Below are 20,911 nucleotides of genomic sequence, written 5' to 3'. Positions count from 1 at the left end.
GAAATTCCTTATTAGTATCCCTAACTCACAATCATAAAGCCATGAGTTTAAATCCCAGTCAGAGTTTATCGACTCAGCTCATTGGGGTCCATCAATAATTGCTGATTTGTGAAAAGTCCAGAGTGGCTGTACTGCAGACAGATTGGTTCTCACCATAGGAATGTGAAATTTCCACAACTGGCTAAGATTTGCCATTGGAGATGAGCAATATGGATGCTTCGTTGAAGGTCGCTAGTTACATTTTGGGCACCCTTACAGCAGAGAGATTAATATTCACAGGACTAATATATGGGCAAGAGAATGATTACAAGTTATAAATGCCCTGGTGTTTAATGGATAACATTAAATGCACCATACTCTCCATCATGAATTTATGAGCTGGAGTGCTAAATGGACTTAATGGCCTTTGGCTTGTTGTGTTATTAGCAACATACGGGGCATTCATCTTTATCCCTCATTTACTTCCAGCTTATATTCCACAAGGCCAGATATAAATGGGATAACTAAACAGACGTTCTTGTTTTTTGTTTGTTAAAGGTATATTTAATGTTTGATTTATTTAATCGCGTATTATTTATCATTGTTCAATGCAGTACTGTATAGTTTTAGCATTTCACATAAACTCATGTAGAAGCCAGAATGAGACACAACTAAGAAAACCATCATTCGTTGTGTCGATGACTTCCAGCTGTGAAGCAAATTCAAATTAAAATGTACAGTATTACAGTTTGGATCTTTTCAAAAGTGTATCTTTTTGTCAAATTAAAAACATTATCTTCAACAAATGCTACTTTGATGTGTGTGGTTGGACTGGAATACGCAGCACCTATTGTGAAATGCGTACAACCTTATCATTCTATTGACCGCTCGCTCTGTTGGTGTCTATGCAAAATCCCATGCATTTTATAGTGAATACATTTGTTTAGCTGAAAAATGAATTTGGACGCGTATTTATTAGGCTGGAGCTCTGGTTGAGACGTGGATTTTTAGATGTTTGATGTTTTCTTGAATTTTACATTTTTCATACAAACCAGTTTTTCATATGTACTGCTCAATAATAGATCGCTGTCTCGTATTGCAATGATGGGATTGTTAAACAATTGAATAAAACTCCTGCCAAATTAATAATACAGTGAAGTTCAGTGAAATATATAACATGCCATTGGATACATTTCCAGGCATGTGGATTTCCGAGTATTAGTTATGCATGATATAGTTGGGTCCATAGAGTTTGTACGTATAATATAAATACGAATGAAACTAGAAGTGTTTCACAGGAAGCGGTCTGCTGCTGCTATAGGAGCTCTCAATTACAAGAATAAAGGTCTCATCATAATGTATCCAAACATACAAAGAGCCTCATTAAAAAGTCCTCATTCGTGTGTTTATAAAAAAAAACTCAGTTCTCACTAATTTGTTGGTGATACAATTATGAAATTGGCAAACATTGGAGTGCGAATCGGGCCATGTCAATACAAATATAAATATTAACCACATAATTTAACTTTGTAGTAAATGTATACAATCTTAGGTGTTACAAAGTAGTTTTAAAATCTATGTAAAATTGAATAAAATTAGGATAGCAACGAATAACAGTACACTTGAATACCTTGTGACATTTTAATAGTTTACAATGATGTCCAAATTAAGGTATAAGAGTAAATAAACTGCCTGGGTTTAATTTTGTATTAAAAACCCTTCTGATCTGAAAACCGAAACAAATTGTAAATGGTATGGTATTTGCACTATGTATACAATATTGAATTATATGCTTGCTAGCGGGAAGTACACGGCATTGCCTGGGTCAAAAAAACACACACACACATCGACTTACACACATACAGACATCGACCCACACACATACAAACACATCGACTTACACACACACTCACATATGGACTCACACACACAGACATCGACTTTAAACACACACACATGGTGTTACACATACACACATCGAGCACACACACACATACAAAGACTCCCACATCGACCTACACACACACACATATGGAGTTACACACACACATATGGAGTTACACACACACATATGGACTTACACACACACGTGGAAACACACACACATCGACGTACACACACACATGGACTGACACACATAGACTCACACACAAACACACATCGACTCACACACTCACATAGAGCCACACACACATGGACTGACACACACATGGACTGACACACACATCGACGTACACACACACACATCGACGTACACACACACATCGACTCACACACACACATGGACTCACACACACAAACACATCAACTTACATACACATATCGAAGCAGACACACACATCGACTCACACACACACACACATGGACTTAGACACACACATTATTATTTTATAATTTACCAACTAATTTTTTTTTTAATTAGTTGTCTACACACACACCATTCACACACATTGACTAACACAACAACAACAACAACCGCCATTCGCCACTAAGTGGCGGTGACGTCACCACGACGCTTGTGCCAGGCCATGTGCACCCTGAGGCCACGTGAAGTGTCGAACGCCCGCTGGCAGGAGGTCACGGGGCAGACCCAGGTGCCACGGGTCGACTGACCGAGATGACCGAGATGACTGGCTGATGCACCACCTGTGCCCCCTACTGTGCCAACTTGCTGTGCTTTAGCCACCCGGCGCTCCGCTCGTTGTTGTGAGCGTCGCTCCTCCGCCCTCCGTTGTTGTTGGAGGGCGACTGCCTCCAACTGCCCAGTAGTGTCCTTCACGAGCCTCCTCCACTGAGGCCGATCTTGACACCGCTGGTACCAGTCATCGGCAAGTCCACTCAGCTCCATATCCTCCTGTACCACATCACTCCATCTCTTCTCTAGCCCGTGCCGCGCCCGTTTAGCCCCCTCGATCCGGCCGAACAAAAGCTGTTTAGGCATGCGGTGGCTGGGCATGCGGGCTACATGACCCAGCCAACGCAGCCTTGCCTGCCGGAGGAGCTCACTGATGGGACTTTGCCCAGATCTTTCAAGGACTTGTGAGCTCCTCACACAATCCAGCCTAGTTAAACCCAGGATGGATCGTAGGCAGGCCAGCCTAAATGTTTCCAACCGGCGAAGATGCTCCACTAGGGGGGTCCACGTTTCGCAAGCGTAGAGAAGGGAGGGAATGACCGTGGCCGAGAAGACCTGAAGCTTCGTGCGGAGCGACAGACCAGGTAGCTTCCACACAGCGTTACGCAACCGATGAAAAGATATTGCCGCTCGACTGATTCGGAGTGAGACCTCTGCTGATAAACTGGAGCCGGTCATAAGCACACTGCCCAGGTATGGGAAACTCTCCACTCTCTCCACAACTGCCCCATCACCGATTGGGAGTTGTGGGGGTGGAGTGCCCGATGGTACAAAATACCCAGGCAGGTGCTTAGTTTTGGTGGGGCTGATGGTAAGGCCCCACCTCTTAGTGGCACACTCCAGTCTTAGCAGCAGCGTCTCCAACTCCTCTTCTGAATGAGCAGCTATTACCAAATCATCGGCATACATAACGTGGTTGACCAATAGGGAGCCATCCCTTGATCGCACCCGGGCGTCGATCAGCCTCCCATTATATCTGTACCAAATGGTAATTCCCCCGGTACAGCTATTGAAGGCTTCACGAACTACGCAGTCGAAATAGATGTTAAATAATGTGGGAGCCAGAGGACATCCCTGTCGCACCCCAAGGTGTACAGGGAAAGGCTCCGACTCCCGGCCACGTAGTTTTACCCGGGCCCGCTCACCATCATGAAGGTCCTTAATGATCGTGAGCAGAGGGTCAGGGACTCCGAAAGCACGAAGAACAACCCAGAGCCCAGTCCTACTGATGGTATCATAGGCCTTGACCAGGTCAATAAAGCAGAGATGTAGGTCTTTTTGGAATTCCCTACACCTCTGCTGTAGCAGACGGACAGAAAATATGGCATCTGTGCAGGACCGCCCTTTCCTGAAACCGCATTGGGGCTCCGCACGCCTCTCCTCAGCGTGCCTAGCAAGGCGATGTTGAATAATCCTTGCCAGGACCTTACCCGGCACACTGAGGAGTGAGATGCCCCTGTAGTTGTTACAGTCGGTACGGTCCCCCTTCTTAAAGAGGGGGACCACCAGGGCATCCTTCCAGTCCTGCGGAACCCGTCCAGTGGTCCAGACTGTTGTTATGATGTCATATAGGGCAGTCTGTGCACAAACGCCACCCTCCCTCAGCATTCACACATCTACTGACACACACCCATATCGACTCACGCACACACACATCGACCTGCACGCACACACATCGACTGATACACACACGAACATACACACACACACATCGACACACACAAACACATCGACTTACACACACACACATCGACTGACACACGCACACATATCGACTCACACACGCATACACATCGACCTGCACGCACAGACATCGACTGATACACACACACACACGGACACACACACACACATCGACTTACACACACATCGACTGACACACACACATATCAACTCGCGCACACACACATCGACTTGCACACACACACACATCGACTTATACACACACACGGATGTATACACACACACATCATCGCAGACACGCACTTCTCACACGCACACAAGGACTTAGACAGACACATTATTATTTTAATATTTACTAACTTAATTTTGAAATATTAGTTGTCTACACACAAACATTGTTATTTTAATGTTTCCGAACTGATTTTTTTATTTTTTGGTTCTTTCAGTAAAGTCACGTATAAAGATAAAATAATAAATTAAATACTAGCATACGACGTTTCGATTGCAACACAAGCAATCATCAGGTATAAATGAAATAGAAACACAAATCTAGTATACTTAGAATTGTAATGTAATAATTAAGTATGAACCACTTCTACGGGGAAGTTTTAAGTAGTTTTTTCTCTCTCTCTCTGGATTTTTGTTGTTTCTCTCTGCTTGTGTATCGGTCTTCCTGTCTGTGTCTTTCAAATTTCACACTTAACTTCTAATTTAGCAATCTTTGGAAGAACGTAATCAACCAGGCTATGCGTTAATTGTGTGTTATCCGACCCTCTGTGTTGCATTGCATTACATTTCGAAATTTTGCTAGGTTTATTTGATTTAGTGTACTTTCTCTGTCTCCACTCGTTTTGTCGTTCTTATGTTCTGCTCTCTCTGTGTGTCTCGGCTGTTGTCACTCTCCCTCTCTGCTTTTGTCTGTTCTTCGTGTTTGCGTCTTGTCTCTCACTAAAATTTCACACTTAACTTCTAACTTAGCAATCTTTGTAAAACGTAATCAACCAGTCTATGCGTTAATTGTGTGTTGACCTACTCTCTGTGTTGCATCACATTACATTTCAAAATTTTGCTAGGTTATTTAATTGAGTGTGTCTCTCTTCCTGTCTCCTCATGTTTTCCAAGCTTTTTGCAGCGTGCCACTCATTGACATGCTAATTTCTCTAACCCCTCCCTCTCTCTCCGCCCCCGCCCCCTCTCTCTATTTAAGGCCTCGACACAGAGGCGTGGTTTCTCTATGTGCCTAAGTTTGTCTCTCTCTATGTATCTCTGTGATATCTGTCTCTACTTATATGTCTGTCTATATATCTCTGGTTCTGTGTTTTATCTCTCTCTCAAATTTAGCATTCTCAGGAAGAACGTAATCAACCAGGTAGGGTGTTGACTGTTATGTTATCCGACTCTCTGTTGTATTACATTACATTTCTAAGTATACTAGATTTGTGTTTCTATTTAATTTATACCTGATGATGATTGCTTGTGTTGCAATCGAAACGTCGTATGCTAGTATTTTATTTATAATTTCTCTTTATACGTGACTTTACCGAAAGAACCAAAGAGTAATTCCTGCATTCATAAAAGCTCCAAATTAAGTTTGATTTTTTAATATTAGTTTTCTATCTACGTGAGTTTAGCGAAAGAAGCAAGAAAAAAGTACTGACTTAACATTGCCGTGGTGAGGCCTAGTCCCGTGAAGAGCCCCCAGCCTCGCCTAGATTGCCCAGCCGGCCGAGGTGACATCTTGGCAGGTTGGGGGCTGGGTCGCTACCCCCCCCCACCATCCCCCCGCCCACGCTACAATAATACTATCTAAGCGCTATAATATTAGTATCTACCGACCCTATAGTAGTAAGTGCACACATTGGGGTGGGGGGGGAGAAGAGGACATGACACTTTGATTAATTTACCTCAGCGTTGTGTGTATTTTTTTTACATTTTTTATGCAAAGGAGAAATCCCCCCCTCCACGGATGACGCGTGTGCGTTGCTAGGGGCAACACCAGGGCAGCTTTAGGACTCGCGGAGCGGCGCGAGGAAATAATTAAATAAGAATGACCACTTAATTGTTTATTTAACTACTTTAAATTTGACGGATGGGTAAATGGAATAGCGCTGGCTCACCACGGGGCTTATGGCGTGGTACCTGACTACTTAAAAAAAATGTATACCCCATGGTTTGCGAGCCAAATCCTTCGCAAGTTGCATCCACACACAGACAGACGGACAGACAGACGGACAGATAGGCAGACAAAAAATTACGTTTATAGGTAAGATAAACCACTCCTTAATAACGCTATATGGTTGCGTTTTTACATTGTCTTTGTAGAATCGCTGCATGCTTAATGAAAAAAATAATGCAGCCTTCTCAATTCACAACCTGGTACAACACATGGTGTGTGATCAGCACCCTGCAGCAGATGGGGCCTTGTGAAAACTCTCACCGACATATGACGCCATCATCCCTGTACAACTTCAACAAACTATCAATGGCAAAATGCACTCAAACACTGTATTTAAAATTTGATGGTGGCTGTTTGCTTAGTAACTTTTAATTAATACACTTTTGTGTTAACTATAGGCAATACAGGTCAATGCAGGCGATTTATTTAAAGACGGCTTTCTTGGCGTAGTGTAGTAATCTGCACTTAATTGCTATATTAAATGTTGAAATAATGAAGTTACAGTGCATGGATATTTGCTTAAAATTAGTGACAAGTATTACAGTTATGCCAAGCTTTTTTATTACACCATAATATGAGAGCCAATCTGAACCATGAGAACATAACGGAAGTAAAACATGTATATATCTTGGTTTTTCTTTGGTATGTTATGTTTTGTGTTTTTATTCGTAGACTCTTCAACCATGCGGGCGAAACCGTCATTTTCTGTATTTGTTTGTCTGCTTGTTTTTTGTTACTAGTTTACACGCCACATCAAAAAAGCTGAAGGACAGAAGCTGCAGAAGGTGGAGCTCCATATCTCCGTCCACATAGTACGAATTGTGCAACAGAAGTCCAAGGTAAATGGCTTAAAAAACTTCAGTGTTAGTATAAGCAATCGAGGCTGGGTCAGCACATGGCAGTCTTGTATTGCATATAAATAAATGCATCATGTGGAGTCCAGCGATTGATAATGAGGTGGTATATAAAATAGTTTCAATTTGTGGATAATCAGCATGCATCGGCAAGCTTCAGGACATTAATACTGGTAGGAACGAAGTGGACCAGACCACCAATAGATTATATCATCCGTCCGTCCGTCCGTCCGTCGGTGTATCAACATCAACCCCTACAGCAAACACTTGGCAGGACCCTACAAAAACCTTTTGACTCAGTGGGGCTTTCCTGGCTTAACAAGTGTAATAATACATTATGTTTATATTCTTTGGTTATCCGTTCCTACCAGCCCACCCCGCAGGGTCCTGTTAAATACAGCAAGAAGTTATCCATACAGAGATTGAGTGTAGTTTCCTGACATACGTGGTTTTCTCCAAGCACTCAAGTTTCATCCTCAATGCAATATTATTAAACAGATTGGCTACTCCACAGTAATATAAGCAAATAAATTAGTCTTTCACCTTACAGGTATTCTGCACCGATGTTTCATAGCAGCATTTGTTTAACTCAGCAAAGACTGGATTGGTTTCAACCTTTTGAGTCTCTTCAGCCAAGTTAGGCCTATTAAACAAACACCACTGTGTTAAGTGTCAAGTAGAAATATCCAACTACTTGAGCTATAGGGCCTATTCAGCGTCAAGCACTGTTGCAAAGCATCAGGGGTGACAAGCAAATAAATACATATATTTAAAATAACATAACAAAAGGCAATCTATTGACAAATACATTTTTCAGCCCATCTGGAAAGCCCATAGGCTGATGGACTGAAAAAATATTTGTAAAAAACGATGCAGATAAATGGACTTTATTTATTTGTTCTTGTATATGATCCTCTGAGCCAGCCTCTAATATACATCCAGTCCATATATACATAAATAAAGGCATCCATGCTACATATACACATTTAAGTGGCAGGATAACCGAGTGATCATCATCTTCATCACCGAGTGAGTTTGTATTGGTAAGATTGACAAAATATAGCAACTGCTCTCTTGTGCATTATACTGGAATGTGGATATTCTTTGGTTCTTTCGGCAAAGTAACGTAGATAGGTTCAAAGAAAATAACAAAAAACTACGACGTTTCGAACGCAACACAAGCGGTCGTCATCAGGAAAAGGGGGTTAGCCTCTAAAGGCAAACTGTTTATAAAGGTTTGAAATGGACCGTAGCCCAAGTGTCAGCAGCATGGGCGGGGCAGCTAATATTAATGTAAGTGATGGTACTCGTAGAGGGCAATGACGTCGCTGGTGGTGGGCTTCCACCAATTAAAGGGCTGCCAGGTCTAAAATGGAAACATTACACCCAGTTATGAATTAAACTGGTTGGTAACGTCCTTCCAGTGATTGCTGAGTTTGTACCCATCTTCTCGGTTGAAATTGTGTCTGTCTATATATATGAATGGCTTCATGAACTAATCTTTGTTGAAAGCCAGTTGGTCTTAGAAAAATCAATTTCATGTGAGCCCACCGCATTAAAACAATGATCAGCCACGGCCGAGGTATTGGTCCTACCATGTTTCAGATCTGACTTATGTTCACGAACACGGTCTGAGACATGTCGCTTAGTTTCCCCAATGTAACTACTGCCACAGACACAGCTTAGTTTGTAGATGCCGGGGTATTGCATGTCAGGGATTACATCCTTCACAGATGGGATCAGATCACGAATTTTATGTACTGTGTTAAATCTAACCTGGATCTTGTGTTTGCTCATCATTTTGGAAATCTTTTTGGTGACTCCTCCTATGTATGGCAAGGTGATGGTTTTGATTGGGTCCTCAGATGGTTCTTTCCCAACGGTTGGGGTGTGTGGATAGAATGTGAATGTTTGAAATCAATCCCAGGGCATTCTGTAGAAGCATTAAACCCCAAAGTGTGTGCAACCAAATAAACAATATCGATTATTTGTATCTACTCTATGGTGCTTTCGATAAAGTCACGTAGAAAGAAAATTAATTAAATAATAATAGAATACGACGTTTCGATTTCAACACAAGCAACCGACTTACCGTTGTATGTTTATGCATGAAATTGGTTTTGCTTTGTAGTACAGTAATTGTTCAAACCCTTAAGCTTACAATCAATGCTGGACAAAGGTGTTTTTTTTACGTAAAAGGTGCATTATTTTTTTCTGAAAGTGATGCATAAAGGCAAATTGATTTTACAAAGTACAAACCGGCTCTGACAAGGTGAGGTGAGGTGATATGAGGTGAGCAGTTATGAGGCTGAGTGGTGTAAGGCTCTGCAGGTTCAGCCCATGAGCTGTAACCTCGTGTTGCCAGGTACAGCAGAGGGAGGTTGGGATTCTACATTCCTGGTAACATTACTGACAGTCATTCTGTAATATCTGCCATTATAGGAAGCATGTTTTTACTTCAATCTGAGACCGTGTGATTATAATTCGAACGTGTGATGATTATAATCCTCGCACCTCCAATTGGTTGGCTACTTACGGTGCGAAAGAAGGTCAACATGCATACATAATTCCCCCTTCCTGTCAAGTGATGTCAATCCTTGGTATAATGTTTTACCTAGTTGTTATCAATGCCTGCTTGCAATAATATATTTATTTCAACAGATAGACTGTTTAATATGTTTACCCAACCCCTCTTGTATTTTGACATGTTGAATCCCATGCCTTTACATATCACTCACTTATATGAGAGATAATCTATTATATGCTACTAAGATAACACTTGACCTTATACATACAAACCCCGCATGTATACTAATCGTTTACAAGTTACATTTAAAAAAAAATCAATCCACTGCTGCATGAGGGCGTCCCCATGCTGTGCGGGTTGTGGAGGGTTGTTTGATCATGCAGTGTTTAACAACGCTGGTCAGTGCAGTGAAGGCAGGGAGCATAGATGTTGGAGCATAGTGACGTAACATCAATAGATTTGATCGCTGTCCTTTCCTGACAACGTATTCCCGCAGCAGCCTCCATCACCTGTTTTATGCATGGTTGTTGTCCATTCAAGCACTATCCTCGCTCAGCTATGCTTAGCTCTTAATATATGATGAGACCAGCTGTATGTCAAGGTGATTTGGCATGGGGAGGCCCTCATTCAGCAGTAGATTGACAAAGGGCTGTATATATAAGATGCATAAATGAGAACAAATATGTTGCTATTTTGGTTGACAGCAATTAAGAATGTTGAAACACATACAGACACCCTGAGTAACTGGTCTAGTCTATTAAAAGCTAGAGGCATAAAATCAATAATTGAAATTCTAAACATTAGAAACTTTATATTCTTGGTTCTTTCTGTAAAGTCACGTAGAAAGGGAAATAATAAAATAATAAAAATATAAAACAATAAAAAAAATCTCACGACGTTTCGTGGTGCTGATGTTAGAAAAAAACCGCCACTTTTTTCAAATTTTCTTGCTGTGGATTTCATACCTGATGATGATTGCTTGTGTTTCAGTCGAAACGTGGTGAGAATTTTTATTGTTTTATATTTTTATTATTTTATTATTTCCCTTTCTACGTGACTTTACCGAGGGAACCAATATTGTGAATCTCTGCAGTCACGAAAGCTTTAAATCAAAAATTTGAAACTTTGTAAATAAAACCTATCTTTTCTGCTGCATGCCTTTTTACCCGTGTTTATATCCTAAACACGTATACCATTGTAGTCATCATTACAACATGACCTTTTCCCCACAATAACATCTCCATGTTTAATACTAGCCCTCGGAAAAGCGTCCTTAAGAATGAATGCCCTTTATCTTAAAAATATACATTCCATTTCTTATTGTATATAATTCATTATATTTATATTTGTAATGCCTTCGACTGTATTTACAAATTATTACACATGTGATTATTCTTAGCGAAATAGCATTCTTATATGGAATGCACTACATTTGAGTGCTTTCATAATGATTGGAATTACAATGATTCCCATTGTTATTTTGAATAACACAACTGGAATATTAATTCGTAGTTTGGTAGCATAACATTTCTAAAGTATAAATTTCATTGCAACTAAATACTGCTGGATTAAATTAGTGTCGTCATCATCATAGCCATGTTCGAGTCACTGGTGGATGAAAGGCTTCTAAGCCATCCAGGACCAGCACATGAACTGATTTAATTACTTAATCTCCTCGTTGGACATCCTCTCAGATGTGTTAAATTCCTTCCACTGCCATTCTATTATTATTCTTGACCATCATCCCATCAGCTATGGACCCTGTCCATTTCCACTTACTTCGACTAAGTTTGGATGTCGTCATTAATATGCATATTTTCTCTCATCCAAATGTGCCTATTTATGGTTTCTAACGCAATTCCAAGTCTGCATCTCTGCATGCTTCTCTGTGCACCTTTCAGTTTGTTATTTTTTTGTGAATGACTTCAGTGTCAACGGTAGATAGTATGTACTGATTAAAAACAAAATCTAATCAATCTTGATTTTAAGCTTTCGTGACTGCAGGAATCCATACTCTTTGGTTCTTTCGGTAAAGTCACGTAGGTATAAAATAAAATAAATCAATCATCGTCGTGATTTATTTAATTTTATACCTCCGTGACTCTACCGAAAGAACCAAAGCGTATAAAATCCAATCATTTTGCTGTCATCTACGTGTTTTTTCATTATTTTGATATTGTTCTGCCTTCAATAGCTCTCGTGGGTGCACATTCTACTGAATTTTCTTGTTGTATCCCTCGGTCAGACGCCTCCAAATGTTTAGCGAACTTGCTGCACGTAACAATTTGTTTTGCGCGTATTTATCCTGAGCCCAACTTTTTCTGCCTTCTCAGTTAAGTACTTCAATCATTTCCTGAAGTTCATTCCCATTGGACACTCTAATCACGATGTCGTTAGCAAATATGATATTGTTAATGTTATCTCCATTCATATGTACGCCTGTCTTCCTTCAATCCAATGTTCAGAAATATAGCTTAGTAACATTAATATGTGTATATATATATGCTCCTGCATGGTGCAGGTAAAAGCTGAGCTCCAAACAGAGCCAGATGTGCTTTTAAATGTGTCCTTAACGATGGCAATTAATTAAAAATGTATTAGGGTCCTAATGCTTGAATTGTTTGAATTTGTACTCCTGAATGTGTTTCCAGAATTGTATTTCTTGCAAATGGAAGTGCCTACGTATGTTATGTTTCACAGGAGCTGTTGCACAGCATTCCACTCAACCATATCTCATTCTGCGCGGATGACAAGGTGGACAAAAGGATGCTTGCCTTTGTCTGCAGGGATGTGGACAAAAACAGGAACCTCTGCTATGCATTTGACAGTGATAAATGCGTGAGTGTTGAGCATTTGACTACTTGTAGCAAATATACTGGAACTGGTCTCAAAGGTAAATAACCAGCACAGAATTAAGGGCCTTTATTTTTGACAGTCGTGTATTTCTGGAGTTGCCACTAGGAGTCACTCCACCCACATCCGTTATGCAGAAGCCATCGGTAAGTCTATTCAAGGCAACATATGGAGTCAGTTTTATTTGTGCTATGAATCGTGTTGGCTTCATGTTCATTACTCGGTTTATGTGGCAGTGTTGATAGCATCATTCTATGGGGAGACTGGCGTCCACTTTTGGGATGTAGGAATTTTCACCATTGACTTATTCTGAGTAATGGGGATGATTGCAACTCCATTGTTTGTTGATTTGACTTTGATTTGACTTAACAGTGACGACTAAGCTGAATGAAAAACCGAGGTTTACAGGAGCAGTAACACTAACTGTAACACTAACTGCGGGGTGGAGCATTGGTACAGTGGTTAGCGCATTGCTCTACAAACCAAAAGACCAAAGTTCGATTCCTGACCAAGACTAACATCAGTGGCAATTGATATCAGAACCTGTTCCCCCTCCTCTTTTCCAATCTGCATGAAGTAGTATGGTGAAATAAGGTCAGTTCACCCCCATGGCCGACGTGGCATGGGGAGGCCTTCATCCATCAGGGCATTGAGAATGCCTGAGGGAAAAAAATAAACAATGTCTGTCCCAGAAAAAGGCAGGATAGTGATTACACGCTCTCATAATCCTATATCTTTCCTATTTGAGGGAGTCAATTTGACCCTCTCATTGAAATGTGGGTATGCGTTTATATTGGCTTACATTGCTGAATTTCTTGAGTTGGCCTTAATTATATTCATATTAAATAATACATTTCATCACCCAAAAACACCTGAGTCAATTACAATGGGGGAAGGTGGTGGGGGGCCGGGGGGGGACGTGTGTCACGTTGAATCTAACAGTGGAACCTGAAGGAATGTGATGCGACTGAGGGCATATCACTCAACCTTGTTAAAGGTCAGCAACGAACTTGTTGAATTACAGCTGTGTACCACTACAGTGGGTATGTTGCCATGGTGTAATGAGTGGTAGGACTGTGAACATGCGCTCCAGAGGTTGCTGGTTCGAACTCCCAGAGCGCGGAATTTTAAAAATTGGACAGGTGTATTCATTACCTACATCTCTGTCCACACAGGCATAGGAATGGGTACACTACTTGTCCGTCAGTAGGGTTACGGTAAAGTGTGAGTATGCGCACTTCTTCCAAAATGTCAAGCCAGCATGACATTTTTCGGGCAAAATGCCCTCTTGAGTGGCTATCCAGAGGTCTGTTGATGTCCTTTCGCCAGCAGTGGCGTGAGCGAGCAATTTCAAGACCACGCCTTAACCTGTTTTTACTGCTGCAGTAGACAAGGATGCTAAAATACGTCGTGTGGTGGTTTATGGTTACATATGAAAAGTGTGTAATAATAGCATGTTTGGAACTATACTTAGTGATGGAAAAGGGAACACGTAAATGATAACACTGTCAAGTCATGTTGACTTTTATATGACTGGGCTTGGGCAGAAAATGGCACGGTATGGACGGTGGTGTAGTGTGGGTAGTGGTGAGGTGTTAGCTTTCTATGGTATAGTATGGATGGTGGTGAGGTATAACTTACTATGATGCAGTGTGGACGTTGGTGTAGTTTGGGTGGTGGTGTAGTATGGGCGGTGATGTATTGTGGGCGGTGATGAGGTGTGAGCTTACTATAATAAGAACCCAGAAACATGATTAATTTCTCGCCACCTTTACCTCATTCTGGCTCCAGACCCCTGCAGTGAAACATTGCAAAGTCTTTGTAGCCTGCTATTTTGCTCTCCAAATGACCAGCAACTGAATAAACTTCTGTTGCTGGTCATTTCCATGATGCCTCTGGTACGTAGCAGTTTTGTAGCGAGGCTAGTGTTCCAAACAATGTCATAGGCTGCAGTAGGTCTAATGGGATGAGTGCCTCTTTCCTTATCAGGCTAAAATAAATCTTCAACGTTTTGAATCAGGACTATTGATTGCGGTGGCCCCGCCTGAAACCAGCCTGTTCAAGGCCCTAGTGGAGGGAGGGGGGGTCTTGATATAGTGCGCATGTCCATGTGTGTATGTGGGATAGAACATCATCGTGTGGTAATTAGATCATTATGCTAGGGTACCGACGATCCAGCAAGTATCCTTTATTTAACCAACAGATAACATAAACCCATAGAGACACATGAAACATTCCATCTTCTGCAAGGGCGACCTGGGTGACATAAAGTTCGTTTAAGAACATGGGACATTTTTAGAGACTCAAGATGTATTTCACAAAAAGTCGAATGGGCTTCTGCTAGTTCGATTCAACCATATGATAGTGTTTGGTGTGGTGTGGATACTGGCACTGTGGAGGTAAATTATGACTTGGTATACATGATTCATTCCATTCCATCGTCTTCTGCAATCTGCCGCGTTTGATAGTTTGTTACAAACACCACCTGCACTAATGTCACAATAGTTTATTCATCATTTGTAGCCCAAAAAATACTCGAGTGATTCATAACACCATATTATTAATACTTGAGCTCTTAACAGATATGATTAGTGCTTACCAGATACCTGTGTACATTTCTTAGATGTTTTGCACATATATATTCTTTGGTACACCATTCCCTGTTGAGGTGTCAATAGATTTAGAATTTTACAAAATGGGTTAAAGGCCATAGATAACAGTTAATTTAACAATCTTCAAGTCTATGAATTGGCTCTTTAGCCTTTGCTACATTTATTTCACTTTGACATAATATTAAATCATGTTTTTTATTGCCTGTGGCCCTTTGGGGCAACATCAGAGTAGTCATGACCATCGAAAGGAGATCAAGTAGACCAAAATATTCTTCACTCATCACAAGTCTTTTGTTCATTGCCTTGACGAGGGCTATTTTTTTTCAAACAACTATTCTTATAATGAAGTGATATTGTGATTGAGTGTCATTCTTCAAACTTGGATCAACAATTACATTTTTTAATATATGTGGAACGTGTATTCAATGGTAAATAATACCTGAAGTGTTTATTTCACTAGAATAGGTTTTTTTAAAATAAATAATATAAGCCATAATACATGTTGTTTTTAGTTTGAGCGCGTAAATATATAAATATTTCATTAACTCGCCGCCACCCGACACAGCCAATTAGTAAGGTTTGTCACGTAAATAGAACATGCCTATTCGTTATTACAACATTTACAATCTGAGTACGATGTTTCGCCAGTAATTACAACAAGCTTCATCAGGCTTGTTGTAAGATGTGTGAGGCCTACAAGGCATATTTTGGCATGCCTGTCGGGGATCAAGACAAACCCTGGGCCCCTAATTTCACCAGCGAGCAATGCAAAAACACTCTGGAAGGTAAGATGGACAATTATTGCTCAGAATTTTATGTTATCAAATTTGTTTAAAATAAATAATTGTAAAAGTTTTTCATTTTTAAATGTTTAACAATTTTCAATGTTATTGAAAAAATATATCATATATGAAAAATGTTGCGAGAATCTCTTACACATTAGCCATGGGTGAAATAAATGTATTTTTGTAAGATGGTAGAGGGGAAAAGAGAGCCATGAAGTTTGAAATCCCAAGAATTTGGCGGGAACCCACTGCCCACTTACGCAACTGCTACTTCTGCATGGTGGACCCTTCCAAACGACGGACTGGCAAGAATGCACGTGCTATCATGTATGCGGACCTTCCTTCGTCCATCGCCCCGGTGCCACACTGCCATGAGCTCCCCATACCCACTCCTCCGGAGAGAGAGCAGCCGTCTTTAGGCAGCAAGTCAGAGAGCAAGGAAGATGTAGATCCAGATAACAATTTCAGAGATGGAGCTGAGGAGAGAAACCCATACTACCCCAACCAAAAATACCTCAACGACTTGATCAGAGATCTTGGTATCACCAAGTCCAATGCCGAGCTTTTGACGTCTAGTCTCAAGCAGTGGAACTTGTTGGATGAAAGTGTGTAAATCGCAGATCAGAGGAAGCGTCACCAACCTTTTTGCAGCTTCTTCACCCATCATGATGGGCTTTGCTTCTGCCACAATGTGACCAGTCTGTTCGAGGCAATCGGAATCACCTGTAACCAGAATGAGTGGCGCCTCTTCATTGACAGCTCATCCAGAAGCCTCAAAGCCGTGCTGCTCCATAATGGTAACAAGTACCCATTACCTCCCCTGGCTCGCTCGGTACACCTCAAAGAGGATTACAACAGTATCAAGACCTTGCTGGACGCCTTGAAGTATGATGAGTACGGCTGGGAGGTCATCGGAAACTTAAACATTGTGGCATTCCTGATGGGTCTCCAAGGCGGTTTTACCAAGTTTCCCTGCTATTTTTGCCTTTGGGACAGCAGGGACACTAAGGCGCACTACAACAGGCGGGACTGGCCATAGCAGACCGAGTTCTCTGTGGAGAGGTACAACGTCAAGTGGGAACCACTGGTGGACCCCCGGAAGGTGCTGATGCCACCACTGAGCATCAAATTGGGCCATATGAAACAATTTGTCAGAGCTGTAGATAAGGAGTCGGCGGCCTTCAAGTACCTTCAAGACTTCTTCCCTAAGCTGTCTGAGGCAAAGGTCAAAGCCGGTGTCTTCGTCGGACCACAGATAAAGAAGATCCTGGAGTGCAATGAATTCCCCAAGAAGCTCATAGTAAGGAGAAAGCGGCTTGGAACAGCTATGTCACAGTGGTTCGTGGCTTCCTAGGCAATCACAAGGTCGAAAACTGTGGAGCTGGTTGAGACTGGTGAAAAACTACCGCACAATAGGCTGTAGAATGTCCCTCAAAGTCCATATCCTTGATGCTCATCTTGATAAATTCAAGGGAGAATATTGGAGCATACTCGGAGGAGCAAGGCGAACGCTTCCACCAGGAAATGCTGGACTTTGAGCGCCGCTACCAAGGACAGTACAACGAGAACATGATGAGAGACTACATTTGGGGGCTGATTCGTGAAAGTGATTTACAGTATAATAGCAAATCTAGAAAAACTACTCCTAAATCGTTTGTAGTCATTTTTGAATTACTTTAGTATAAATACATGTTAATTTTGATTAATATATTGTTTTTTCTGACTTTATGTGAACGAAAAGACACAAATTTGCCCGTTTTTCCATTGAAAATAGGTAAATTTCAAAATATCACTGTCCTGGTCACAAAAGCAAAGTTTGTGGGGAGTAATAGCCATTTTTTATATTTTTTAGGCATAAGCAATTACGAAATAACACTTACTACCCAGGAACAAAAATTGTGTTACATCGTGTAATTATTCCATGAACGGTCCCCTACGCATCCCTATGACTGAAAATCCTGTTCGTGCTTAATTCATCCTTCCCCTGTCATTCAAAATAAAGCTCTCAACATACGGTTGGAGTTTAAGCATTAAATGGACACCACTTCCACCATCATCACAAACATGCTGATCGCATGCTGATCACATGTTTGTGATCGCAACCACTTGATCCATACATTGCATAATCATTAAGAATATCATTAGTTGTTGAGAAGTCTTCCCATAATATTCAACATGTCGATCGATAATCTAATCTGCTGTCTTTGATCAGGCAAAGGAGATTGCGTTGACAATCGGGCAGGCGTTTGAGGTGGCGTATCGGCAGTACGTCGACTCTGGGGCCCGAGATGCAGAGTTCCGAAAGCAGATGGCGTCATTATGCCAGCGGGTATGACATGCTCAGAACGAATACAGGCGAATGCAAAAACACGGATGCACATATCTGCAGACATAAAGCCAAAGATCCCCCATATAGCCTGAACAGACTGTTGGAGCAATTGCCGTGAGAACCTATGCGACACACGAGGGGCGGGGTGGCCAACGCCACGACTGGCGTCTTTGTCTCCCTGTAAACATCGCACCAGGTACTCATTTGAGGCTGGGTCGACCTCGGGGAGGCCCAGAACCAGTTCAGATAATCGTCACTGCTGTTGACCGTTAGCGGGAATCCAACTCTGATCACCAGTTTGGCAGTGAAGCGCCCTAACCGCTACACTGCTCACAAAGGCACTCCCCACGTTCTCTCACATGCACGTATTTTAACATATGCTCTCACACAAAGATGTGAACACAAGTACGTGTGCCCAGTGCCATGTACTTAACGTTTTAATGGCACATGTGCGCACACATGGATGCCTATGCACACATGTGCTTGCACACACACATGGAGACCCAAATACAGTGCATAGCTGTGGTCTCCTTTAATGGAAACCACGAGCTAGCATGCTTTGGACCATGCATAAGTTCACAATTATCCAAGTCTTTGTGCCAGGCATACATAGGCTTAAATAAATGAAACTGTTAAAACTCAAATTGATACGTTAAAGGCCAACTCAAAATGTATCACGTGCTATGTACTCTATTAAATTGTATACAGAATACAACATGTACATATGTACTGTCCATATATGTCAGGGTTGAGGATGATGGGTTAAGGATGAGAAGTTTCAAAAGTCTTGGCAATCTCATGATCGGATTCATCATCACCATTGGCCATGATGAACACACTTCAAGATGAAGGCCTCACACAGTCGTCGCCATCCCTAATGGTCTTGTGAGTCATCAACCTCAGGGATCGGCAACCTGCTTCTCGGGAGCTACATGCGGCTCTTTGGCTTCCCCCCTTGTGGGGAGCTGGTGCAAAAAAATTAAATGTTAAACGTGATTTAACGTAAAAATAATGTATTAAATATGGCAGGGAATGGGTCACTGTGGAATGTTTGGTGACAACAAAATGTACAACAGTCAAACTGTATTGTTGAAGAATAAATAAGGGAAGAGAAACATTATTTGACACAGTTTATTTCATCACCTGTTTTGTTTTTTTAAAGCCAGAATTGGTCTGTCATCTGCTGTATACCTGCTGTGTATGTGTACAAGTAGCTCTGCGTGTGATGCGGCTTAAGAACTATTTTGGTCAAAGAAAAAAATGTCTCTTCTTCTTTTGAAAGGGTTGCCGACCCCTGATCTAGCTTCTTCGCATGAGCTGAGCGTATCACGCCAACTCCGTGGTGGTCGTCCTCTCCGGCGTGTGCTCTACTTTGGCTGACACGTCATCCTTAGTCTCGAGCAATGGCCATCATTCCTTCGTGAGACGTCTCCCACCCCAGGGTCATTTGTTTTTCCTCAGTCATTATGATGTCTCTAATTTTCATATATGTTCCTCCTGCTATCCGTGTAATCCAGAGCATTCACCTCCCCTTGCTTGATTGCACACTTTTCAGCTTTTTCCATCATGAGCCTCGTCTCAAAAGAAAGCTGTCTCTGGTGTGGACCATCAGTTTCAAGGACAATGCATATATTATCAGTGTGTTTTTTCGTTTGCATTCTTACCACAAGTATTGTGATTAATACAGACATGATTCCTTGTAAAAAAGTTTAAGTTTTGTTGCCATGAAAAAGGGGAAAAACCTATTCTTATATACTCTTTGATTCTTTCGGTAAAGTCACGAAGGTATAAAATAAAATAAATCACGATGTTTCGGGCGCAACACAAGCGTCCGTCATCAGGTGGGAAAGCATGGTCTGCTGCTGAGGCAGACTGTTTTATTTTCAGCTTTTGTTAAATGTTATTTGTCAGTGTCTCTGTTTTACGATCCATATGCCATAGCAGGTAATATGCGATGTTTGAAAACTCCCTTTTTTCGGAACACTGGTGTATTGCTTTTCATGAACAAATTCAGTTTTCCAAAAGCACTCTGACCTGCTCTCACAGACGTCTTTAATTAATAACTATATATATATGTGTAAATTATTCACATTAGCCAGTCGGATTTAGTAAAATATTGTTTCATACATGCTATCAATTCGATTTTGGGAAAAGACAAATGAATATCAAATACCATCGTGGCTATAGCCTTTGTGGACTGCAAAAAAGAAATTCACTCAGTGGATACTGATGATCACAATTCGAGGCCTACGTAAAATATATATTTGTTATTGAAAAAAAACATACACACGAATGGAACAACTACACTGACGTTGCATAAAGAATGCAACAACATTTATCAAAAGATGAGTCTGGCAAGTAGATAACCTCTCACTAAAGTTATTCACAGGGACATTTGACGAAGTTTTACAAGCAACAAAATCGCGGCATGAATGCACTGACATAAATGGGGAAATTATACAACTATTTCATACATTA

At 41.3% G+C, this 20,911-nt stretch overlaps 1 protein-coding gene across 1 annotated transcript in view; it reads left to right on the top strand.

Moving 5' to 3' along the window:
- The window catches only part of LOC144720543 (uncharacterized), a 49,927-nt gene that overhangs the window by 22,550 nt on the left and 6,466 nt on the right, over nucleotides 1-20,911 (top strand). The window contains exons 6-8 of the mRNA XM_078597338.1: nucleotides 7,214-7,312; nucleotides 12,555-12,692; nucleotides 18,317-18,433. Of these exons, the coding sequence (XP_078453464.1) occupies nucleotides 7,214-7,312; nucleotides 12,555-12,692; nucleotides 18,317-18,433 (354 nt within the window). The remainder of the gene's footprint in view (nucleotides 1-7,213; nucleotides 7,313-12,554; nucleotides 12,693-18,316; nucleotides 18,434-20,911) is intronic.

Source organism: Lampetra planeri, chromosome 1 (genome assembly GCF_965212315.1).
Source record: "Lampetra planeri chromosome 1, kcLamPlan1.2.h2, whole genome shotgun sequence".
NCBI lineage: Eukaryota > Metazoa > Chordata > Hyperoartia > Petromyzontiformes > Petromyzontidae > Lampetra > Lampetra planeri.
This window is presented reverse-complemented; position numbering and strand designations above follow the sequence as displayed.